At 36.4% G+C, this 11,311-nt stretch overlaps 1 protein-coding gene across 1 annotated transcript in view; it reads left to right on the forward strand.

The window, feature by feature from the left end:
* Positions 1-438: 438 nt before the first annotated feature.
* Positions 439-11,311, forward strand: part of GCFC2 (GC-rich sequence DNA-binding factor 2) — a 49,442-nt gene continuing 38,569 nt past the window's right edge. The window contains exons 1-5 of the mRNA XM_077766217.1: positions 439-479; positions 1,472-1,597; positions 6,304-6,528; positions 7,650-7,747; positions 10,647-10,762. Of these exons, the coding sequence (XP_077622343.1) occupies positions 6,417-6,528; positions 7,650-7,747; positions 10,647-10,762 (326 nt within the window). The 5' untranslated portion in view covers positions 439-479; positions 1,472-1,597; positions 6,304-6,416. The remainder of the gene's footprint in view (positions 480-1,471; positions 1,598-6,303; positions 6,529-7,649; positions 7,748-10,646; positions 10,763-11,311) is intronic.

The following is an 11,311-nucleotide window of genomic DNA, read 5'->3' on the forward strand; positions in this document are numbered from 1 at the left end:
TAGATCACCTTGCAACTCAGTCACACAAGTGCTTTGCAGTGAGAACCATTGTGTTCCAGCAGGCCCCAGAAGTGCGTTATACACACTTCCATGTTGTTCTACAGAATATTTAAAAGATGTGTACTCAGTGGTCAAGATTTAATAAAGTTAGTGACTTCTAATTGCTTCATTGAGTATGGAAGTGCATCTGGATTTTTTTTTCCTGGCAATGCATGGTGGTGAACAATACAGTGACTGCTACCACACATTGCTGTCACTGATTGATTCACACTGAGAAGCCAGGAGTTTTACCCACCCCTGCTCTTGCTTCATTGTGTAAATAAATAGCAGCAGAGTAAAATGGGCAGATAAGATGCTAATATTATGATGAGCATAGTTTTTTACTCAGAGACCCTCAGAAAGGGTCCTAGGGACTTCCAGAGGTTGATGGACCATGCTCCAAGAATCACTGCTTTGGTGTTCGTCGACTTTGGGAACAGGTAAGAGCAGTTGTAAATAGTAGCACAGAAAGATGTAATCTGTACTTGTATTCCTCTGTCTTCTAAGTTTTGATCTCCAGATTTTTTTTTTTTTTTTAACTCTATATAGGTCTCTTAATTACGGGACATTTTTAAGATAAAGAGTACTATTTATGTAATCTTTTTAAGTTTTAAAATTTATAAAAAATACAAAATAATTGTAAACTAACAAGCCCTTTCTTGTCAATAATACAATGAATTCCTTCACATTTTGTTCATTCAGTTCTCACAACACCTTTATGGGGTTATCTCTTAATGTTGTCTTTGCTTAATAGATTATTTGGCAGACTATTCTTCCCAAAATCACACACTAGAATCAAAAGAGATTCGTGGTTTGAGACCGCAGTGCTCATTACAGTACTACGTGCCACCAGCCATTGAAATATCATATAAAGAGAATTAGATTCCAGACTTGAATGAAACTAGATTGAAAGCCCTCTTCTCCACTTCGTAACTTTGTGACACTGGACATGTTACTTAGCCTCTCTAGTCCCTAATGTCCTTGTCAATAACATCATGCATTTACTTTACAGAATTGCGAAATTCTATAATTGTGTGAAATAACTTGTAAAACAGATTTCAGTGCCTAGCATATAGTAAGTGTACATTAGTTTTTTTTTCTTTTTCAATTTAACCACCACCATTTTTCTTTCTTGTTTTAAATATTCCTTCATTTGTTGTTGTGGTTTTTTTTCTGTACTGTTTCCTTTTCTCATTGCATCTTTTAAGAGAATATTTTTTTAGATAAGCAGTTTGCTTAAATAGGGTAAGTCTACATTTATTAGATCATCCATTGGTTTCAGAAAGAATGGAAATGGAGAAAGATCTGTACATATACCTCAAATACGTGGAGAAAAATTAAAATACTGTATTATACATATGCTATATGTTGTGTAGAATTTCAGTTATTGATTCCACTGTCTTGACTCTTTGTTCAAAAAATGTCCTTTTAGAATCCAGAATAGTTGATCTTTCAACAGATGAAGAAGGTGAAACCGAGCATTCCTCAGAAAGTAAGAATGGTCAGAGTTCATCATCCAACAGCTCTAGCTCTCTGGAAGAAGAGTTTTCATCAATAGGTTGGTAAATTTTGTGACTTAAGTTAACTTTATTTCTAATATCAGCATTTTCTACACCAGTGATTCTTATTATTGGTAACACAACTATAGTGAAGTATGGGGCAAGTACATCATTACTAATGATTGTCACAGTGCCAAAATTGACTGTTCTTTTCCATTACATGACATGCCCAAGGTCAGACAGCTAGTAAGAGGCAGAGCTAGGATTCAAACCCAGGCAATCTACTCCAGAACCTGTGTTCTTAACCGGTGTGCTACACTGGGTGATTAATGCCAGTATCTGAAGGGTGGCAAGAATTTGTTAGTGTGGATGTTTTGGGTACAGGATATAGCAAATATAAAACCCTAGGGAAGACAACATAGCATATGCAGAGAACTAAAAATAGTTGTTGGAATGAAAATATTTGGTTGGAGTGTAAGATAGAGAAACGACAAAAAAAGCAAAGAGACAAATTGGAGTCAGATAATACAGAGTTTGGGAGAATTACTGAAAATTTTATGCAAATAAATGGCAGGACCATTTTTGTCTTTTAGAAAGATCAGTCCAGTTCAAGGAAAATTACCACTTGTGAACCAAATATGACCCATCACCTGCTTTTGCAAATAAATGTCTGTGACTGCTTTTTGTGTTAACAGTGACAGAATTTAGAAGTTGTAGCAGATACTTGATGAACATATTCTTCTGGCCTGTTACTCAAGCTTAAGGGTTTGTGACTTGTCCTGTCTGCGGACTCTTGTCAGTCTCATGAAGACTGGCACACCTTCTGAGAAAATAAAAATATGTAGTTTTATAAAAGAAACAAATTAACTTGAAATGTAATTGTTTAAATGCATTTTTAAAGATGTGCAATGTAGTAATAAGTGCTTTATCAGCATTAAATAACAAGCAGTAGCTCTAGTAATTTTTTTCTTTACATAAGTTCACAAGTTACAGAAGGACTTAATGATGAAACCAGTATTCAGAATTGAAACCTAGTAGATAGTGAAGCGTTGTCTAGATTCTAGACAGAGTGCTGTCCAATGAAACTTCTTTGATAATGAAAATTTTCTACATCTTCATTGTCCACTACGGTAGCCACTAGCCACATGTAGCTGTGGAGCTCTTGAAATGTGGCTGGTGCAACTAAGGAACTGGATTTTGAATTTGGATACATTCAAATTGTCATAGTACTGGCATAGAAGAAGGTGGACTAGGCCATATAAGCCAGTAGTTGTAAAGTGTTGGTAGCAGTGTCCATCTACGGAGGAAAGACTGTTTGCAAATATGTGGGATAGTTTTTAATTATTGTGACTGAGGTATTGTTGGCCTGTAGTGCCGTGGAGACAAGAAATGATAAATGTCTTGCAGAGTACAAGGACAGCACAGCACAGAGAAGTTTCCCTTCTGAAATGTGCATATCAGAAACACTGGAGGTTGAAAACTTGTTCTGTGAGGGATACATTTTTTTCTTCTGGAGAAGAAAATATGAGGGAATGTGAGAAGTTTGGAGATTGGTACATGGACCAAGGAGTGCATTTATTTTTTTGTTCAGACAGTGGCACTATTAGAATGATCCAATAGTGTACTACTGCCTTGATGTTGTTGCAGATACAGTGTGTTACTCGTGGGGCATGATATTAACCTCTACTCCTCAGATAAGATGATATGTGTGAAAATTATTTAACTTAAATCTGCATGTTTTTATTATAAAGCAATATGCTAACTTTATTAATTCATCCCATGTTTGGCCAGCATCTGCTATATGGGAACCTTTGAGTTAGGTGTTGGTGTATAGACAAGAGAGGATAATACTCTTGAAATTTTATTTCTTTATTGTAGCTTCAGAAAGGATTAGCTTTATATACAACTAGTATCTCACTAGTGAGTCTATTCCTATGATTTATTAAACCCCACCAAGTCATTTGCAATTATCACTTCCACTTCAAGTATTTCTGTTTTTGTATTCATAAATTTGAGTATTTGAACCCGAGTTTATCATCTTAACCCTGATTTCACAGTAAGTTTCTCAGAGGACTGTAAAACTATACTGTTGCTCAGCTCCACCTCAGATCAACTGAATCTGAATCTCTGGGATGGGGAGCTTGGGTACCAGTAGATTATCAAGCTTCCCAGGTGGTTCTGATGTATAACCAGCATCAGGAAATGTTAGTATAGCTTGTAGTGAAGGTTTTGAGTCTTAATTCAGCCTTAGAATATATTAATTGTCCCTCCCAGTTTTAAGGACATGTCTTTTTATCTTCATTCGTGTCATATTAAGATCATTAAACCAGGGGCACCACCTTGGTGGCTCGGTCATAAGAGTCCAACTCTTTGATTTGGGCTCAGATCATGATCTCATGGTTCATGTGATCAAAGCCTGTGTCAGGCTCTGGGCTGACAGTACAAAGCCTGTTTGGGCTTCTCTCTGTCCTTCTCTCTCTGCCACTCCCCTGTTTGTACTCTCTCTCAAAATAAATTTTAAAAAAAGATTAAAGCAGACAAAGACAAAATACAAAGCCCTCTAGCAGATGGCTATAGCACTTCATGATCAACTTTTTTTCCTTTGAGTAATTATTCAACCAGTTAAGAATCCAGTGCAGTATGTGATTTTCCCCACACATTTTAACATTTTCCACAAGGAAACTATTAAATGTTTTTTAATGGAGGATGGAGAAGCATCTGACCTGCATCATGTCCCTGATCCTAATCTATAAATTAGTGCTAGTCTATAAAAAGTAAATCATTTGATTTGATCTTCCTTATTCTTTTTTTTTTTTAATGTTTTATTTATTTCTGAGAGAGGAAGAGAGACCGCGTGAGCAGGGAAGGTCAGAGAGAGAGGGAGATACAGAATCTGAAACAGGCTTCAGGCTCTGAGCTAGCTGTCAGCATAGAGCCCGACGCGGGGCTCGAACCCATGAACCATGAGATCATGACCTGAGCCAAAGTCAGATGCTTAGCCAACTGAGCAACCCAGGTGCCCCGATATTCCTTATTCTTAATGAACATAATGATTTTTAATGATAACCACTTACCATTTCATAATTCAAGCACTTTTTTGTTTTCCTTAGGACCGATGTCAAGCATTTTGGTCAGTAATTTCTGAATTCTGTCTCCTTTTTTCTGTTTCAAAAGTTGGAACATTTCCAAGTCTCCTTTTCTATTTATTTCTCAAAGGCACATAACCTTTTCTATTTATTTCTCAAAGAATTTGGATCATGGGCACCTGGGTGGCTCAGTCGATTAAGTGTCTGACTTCGGCTCAGGTCATGATCTCATGGTTCATGGGTTTGAGTCCTGCATCAGGCTCTGTGCTGATGGCTCAGAGCATGAGGCCTGCATCAGATTCTGTGTCTCCTTCTCTCTCTGCCCCTTCTCCACTTGTGCTCTGGGTCTCTTTCCCTTTCTCAAACATAAACATTAAGAAAAAAAATTTTTTTTAAAAAGACTCTAGATCAGTCTGTAGTAAAGTTTAGAACATTTTACTTGAGCCTTGGGGGCTTGACATCCCTAAAGAACATTTTGAATTGCTTCAAAAAGTGAAAATTTCTTTTCCCATATGGTTTACCTTAGTATTTTGCTTAAGAAACTATTTTTTTCCAGAAAGTAAAGATAAATTTCAGCTTAGATCATGCACGAAGAAACTTGTTTTGAGTTGGAAGAGTCCATATTAATGTGGTTTATACTCTATAAAATAAAGCCTAGGGGTGGGGCGCCTGGATGGCTCAGTCGGTTAAGCGTCTGACTTTCTCTTAGGTCATGATCTTACAGTTCATGGGTTCGAGCCCCACGTCGGGCTCTGTGCTGACTGCCAGCTCAGAGCCTGGAGCCTGTTTCAGATTCTGTGTCTCCCTCTCTCTCTGACCCTCCCCTGCTCACACTGTCTCTCTCTCTCTCCTAGAAATAAATAAAACATTAAAAAAAAAAAGAAAACCTAGGGGCATCTGGGTGGCTCAGTTGGTTGAGCATCTGACTTCGACTCAGGTCATGATCTCACAGTTCAAAAGTTTGAGCCTCACATCTTTGCTGTCAGCAAAGAGCCAGCTTTGAATTATCTGTCTCTCTTTCTCTCTCTGTTTATCTCAAAAATAAACAAACAAAAGACTAAACTAAAGCAAGGCTCTGTTAAAAGATCTCACTTAAATATTCTTCAATGAACCTGATTATTTTCTTTATACTTTTTAACTTACATTTATTCATGTAGAAATCACCACAGGACCTTAGAGGCTGACTTGGCTTGTGGTTTTAGTTTCTTATTCCCTATATGCTTGGATGCTCTGGGATGGGGCAGGGCATAATATATATAGCGTCCCTCTTTGTGAGTTTTAACTGGCCAATCCCCCTTCATTCTAACCTCCACAGTTCTCATTGACTAAGCAACTCTTTGCTCAACTCTCCACATCCCTACTCCCCTCACAGTCTCAGAGCTTCTGGAAATGAGAAATAGCCCTCAACAAAAAGTCAGCAACAACATCTGATGAATAAGCTCAAAAATAAAATGAAGTGGTAGAATATTTTCTGATATTTCTAGATTTGGTTCATTTTTTTAATTTACATTTAATCTCTATAAAAATAATTTATAATTGATGTAAGTTTTGAACTGTATAGTTACATTCATATTAGAATAGTGAAAAACTTAGAAAAATGGTGCCTTTTATTTAAATACAAGGAATATGTATTTCTGTTGGTGTTTGGTTTTCAGTGTTGTTGTCTTTTTTTCTTTCAGTAAATATCCCTGATGCAGCTTTTATTCAGGCAGCCCGCAGGAAACGTGAATTGGCCAGGACCCAAGATGATTTTATTTCTTTGGATGTAAAACATACCTCTGCCATCACTGGGATGAAGAAAAACAGTGATGAAGATACTGAGAGTGAGCCTGATGACCATGAAAAGAGAATACCATTTACCCTACAGCCTCAAACACTTAGACAGAGGATGGCTGATGAAACAAGTACATACTTAATTTATTTGCAATATATGAACATTAAGGGATTTTTCACTAAAATATAATAATCAAATCTCCATAAAAACTTAATGTAATAAGTTTTTACCTTAAAAGGTATTAGAAGTTGGTTTTTATTTAATACCAATTTAGTCAATGACATCATAGTCTAAAAGATAAATGTATTAAAATGTTATTACCCAAAGATAATGTATAATAATATCTGACCTCCACTTGATCTTTTTTGACAGGTTAAAAAATTTGTGCAGTCTTATTTTTGATCTTGAAAACTTTCATTATCACCTTTTTAAAGATTTTTTTAGCAGGGAAGCATGTACAGAGATTTTAGGCTTCATTTATTAAAATCTCCCCTGCTCTAATAAAAAATTTCCTCTACCAATAGTTCTTAAGTCTCAAAGGACTATTTTCACATTTCTCATTTATTTTTTTTTCCACATTTCTCATTTATAAACAGTAATATGTTTTACCAAGATTTTTGTCACTTCAAATAATATTTTTTCAGAATGAGACTTTCGGTTCCTTACAACCCAGAAATTATTCTTCAATATTTTGATTCCCAGGTAGAATTTATAATCTCTGGGGGCACCTGGGTGGCTCAGTAGGTTAACCATCTGACTCTTGATTTCTGCTCAGGTCATGGTCTCATGATTCATGAGATCGAGTGCAGAACCCACTTGGGATCCTCTGCCTCTCTCTCTGCCTCTCCCTTGGTCATGTGTGGGCTTTTGCTCTCTCTCAAGATAAATAAGCATTTAAAAAAAATTTTATAATCTCTGTTAAGGAGTACCAAATGTTTCATTTTTTCCGTGTTTTTTCTCTATATGTGAAACTATAGTGTTTTCAGTGGGACAGTTTGGTGATGAGTACAAATTCCCAGATTCAGGTCTCTGCTTCAGCATATTCCTTAGACAAGTTATTATTAAATTCCTGATAGGAGTGTCCTCTTTATAAAATAAGGATGATAATAGTGCTTTTCCCCAGAATTATTGTGAAGAATAACTTAACCCATGTAAAGCTGCTAAGCCAGCAGCACATTATAAGCCCCCAAAAAATGTTAGCTGATGCTATTAGAATGGAAAAATGCTATTCATGAATTTTTTTTTTCCTAGCACCTAGAAATGAAGAAACAAGTGAAGAAAGTCAGGAAGATGAAAATCAAGATATTTGGGAACAGCAACAGATGAGGAAAGCAGTTAAAATCACAGAGGTAATAATTTTTTATCCCATGTGTATTAATTTTCTAAGGCTGCTATAATTATCACAGACTTGATGGCTTAAAATAGACATTGATTCTCTCACAGTTGTGGAGGCTAGAACTCTTAAAGCAAGGTGTTAGCAGGACTGTGCTCCCTTTGAAGGCCCTAGGGCGAAGAATCTTGTCTTCCAAGTTCTGGTCACTCCAGGTGTTCTTGCTTTTTGACTGCATAACCCCTCGCTCTGTCTCCTTCACATGGCCGCCTTCTCTGTGCCTCTCTGTGTCTTTTATAAGAAAACTTGACATTGGATTTAGGGCCCACTTGAATAATGCAGGATGTTCTCATCTTGAGATGCTTCACTTAATTACAAACACAAAGACCCTTTTTCCAAATACATCATATTGACAGATTCTGGGGGTTAGGACACAGACCTCTCTTTTGCCCACTGTTCAACTCACTTACACTTTATATATCATGTTCTTTTCCCACTAGATTATAAACAGCTTCCGCATATTATTAGGCCATTTAAGGGGACCATATTTTTTTTTATCTTAAATTTTATGGTAACTGCGACATATGGTAGGTGTATAAATGTAAAGTTTAAACAAACGTGTTTAAAACAAAACTAATTTAAAAAAACACTGTTCCTGAGCTCAAAAGTCCTAGAAATAAGTAAAAAAAAAAAAAAAAAAATTATTATTCAGTGTTTTATCCCTCTGTGCCTAATGTTGTGAGTCCTCAATAAATATTTGTGCAACTTTAAGCAAATTTTTTTTTTAAATATTATTAATGTTTATTTTGAGAGAGAGAAACAGTGTCAGCAGGGAAGGGGCAAAAAGGGAGACACAGAATCCAAAGCAGGCTCCAGGCTCTGAGCTGTCATCACAGAGCCCGACACAGGGCTTGAACCTACGAGCCATGAGATCATGACCTTAGCCAAAGTCAGATGCCTAGTGGACTGAGCCACCAAGGCACCCCAAATTTTCTAAATCTGATTTCTCATCAATCATAATGATTTAAAACAAAGTGCTTATAAGCTATGTAAATATAAAGGTTATATTTTTTAATCTGTAACAAGAATGCTTTGAAGGCGCCTAGGTGGCTCAGTTGGTTAAGCGTCCGACTTGATTTCAGCTCCAGTCATGATCTCACTGTCATGAGATCTCACATTGGTCTCCGCACTGGACGTAGAACCTGCTTAAGAACCTTTCTCTCCCTCTGCCCCTCCCCTGCTTGCACAATCACAAGAAACAAAACAAAAAACAATACTTTGAAAGATGATGTGTTCTTATAAATAAAGTATTGTTAAGACCTCCGTGTTACTGAAACTAAGAAGTTAAGTAAAGGTAAGTGTTTGATTATAACAGTATTTCGAAATCTCTGACCAGAGAAATGATTTAGAGGACTATTTGTATAACTGTAATAGAGTTAGATCCCTCTCCCCTTTTTAGTAAATCAATGTAGCAACAGCATGAAGAAAAATATTTTGAGAAAAAACGTCACCGTCGTTATTCTGCTTAGGTTTGCATAATTCCTTCTTAAGTATTTGTTTAATTATAGTCATAGTATATATCAGAAATTCCTAGACTTCCCATTCATGGAGCCCACAGTGTCCATAATTTTATTCTGGTGCCCCTAGGCCAAAAGAAGTACCAAACAGTTCCACTTAGTGAGTAGTTCGAGCCAGAATTTTATACTATTTATGTCCTATTAACTTAGTAGTCTTTGGGAAAAAATAACACTGATAAATTGAAGAAAAAATCTTTGAATTTCATTTTCAAGTAACCACAGTTACTTATGGGATGTGTGCACCTCTTGGGCACTACATGACAGCTCAGATGTTGGAATCAGATTGCACACTGCCATTCTCATCTCCTTTCCAAATTGATTTTCAGTAGGTACTTGCTTTTTATTACCGCCCCTCAAACTCACCTTCACTAATAAGACTTCATCAGAGGACTGTAGCACAATCTAATGTTGCAGCTGTGAACTAGTTAAAACTAGTATTTCAATAAATGATAAATGTGTATTCCCTTAAAATATTACTATTTAAAGAGTATATTTTTTTAAAAAAATTTTTAATGTTTTATTTATTTCTAGGAGAGAGAGAGAGAGAGACAGCGTGAGCAGGGGAGGGTCAGAGAGAGAGGGAGTCACAGACTCTGAAACAGCCTCCAGGATCTGAGATGGCTGTCAGCACAGAGCCCAATGCAGGGCTCGAACCCACGAACCGCGAGATCATGACCTAAGCGAAAGTCGGACACTTAACCGACTAAGCCACCCAGGCGCCCCTTAAAGAGTATATTTAAAATACTTCACAGCATCCCTTTGAGTTCACTTGAATGCCTTGGCATGTAGCTTGGGAACAATAATATGCATACAATTTCAAATTCTGGTTTGTTTGTTTGACACGTTATAAATATTTTCCCATGTTTCTATTACATAGTTATAATTGTAACTAATTATAAAATTGCATAATATTGGGGCAGCCAGGTAGCTCATTTGGGTGAGGGTCCAATTCTTGATTTCAGCTCGGGTCATGATCCCAGGGGCAAGGGATGGAGCCCAACGTCAGACTCCTCACTGAGCATGGAGCCTGCTTAAGATTCCCTTTCTTTCTCCCTCTGCCCCACTCCGTGCTTGTGCACATTCTCTTTTCTCTTTAAAAAAAAAAAAAAATAATAACCAGGAAGCAAGCTTTTGTGAAAAGTAAGGTTTTGTAATTTGCCACTTGCATGCAGATTTAAAGTTCCATGTTTTAAAACTGAGAATTTTACTGTAACTATGAAAAATGTCAAAGGCATGGAATTTTGAGCTGATGAGACATTGGAATACCCAGTCTCCTTTCATGCTGTTATATTTGTAAGATTAATGAGTCTTTTAAAACAATACAAATTTTCATAATTTTAGGGACGAGACCTAGATCTTTCCTACAGCACTGAATCTCAAACAGTGAAGAAGTTTGATACTTCCATTTCATTTCCACCAGTAAATTTAGAAATTATAAAGAAGCAATTAAATACTAGGTAAGTGGAATTGATTTTAAAATAATTTGTCCAGACATTTAATAGTGAAAACACTATGTTCTTTTTAATTCTTAAGTACAAATACTAATAATAAACAGATTTATAGTAAAAAATAGCAATGCCTATGTTACCACACTAGCACAACTGATTTTCTTTCTGTATAGGTCTTTTTAATCTTTTAATAGATACATACTACATGGTTGAAATCCATATATATCAAATTCTTGTTTTAATATTTTTATAAGCTTTTATCTGCATTGTTAAACAACCTTTAATTTTTAAAAATAATAAGTTGGGAGTGATGGCAAGATGCCATAGTAGGAAACCCCATACCTCATTTCCTCCTAGGATACCAACTTAACAATATACAGTCCAAGAAGCCTTTATGAGAACTCCAGAAACCAGTTCAGAAAGTTGCATTATGCCAAGCAAGCTCAAAGCCAAGAAGAGCCACATTGTAATGGGTAAGAAAAGCCATTTCATTTCAATTGCATCAGCCACTCTTTCAAGCCCACACTGCTTGTGAGAGAGCAAAAAAGCCTAACTCAC

Source organism: Crocuta crocuta, unplaced genomic scaffold (assembly GCF_008692635.1).
Source record: "Crocuta crocuta isolate KB4526 unplaced genomic scaffold, BGI_CrCroc_1.0 scaffold113, whole genome shotgun sequence".
In the NCBI taxonomy this organism is placed as follows: domain Eukaryota; kingdom Metazoa; phylum Chordata; class Mammalia; order Carnivora; family Hyaenidae; genus Crocuta; species Crocuta crocuta.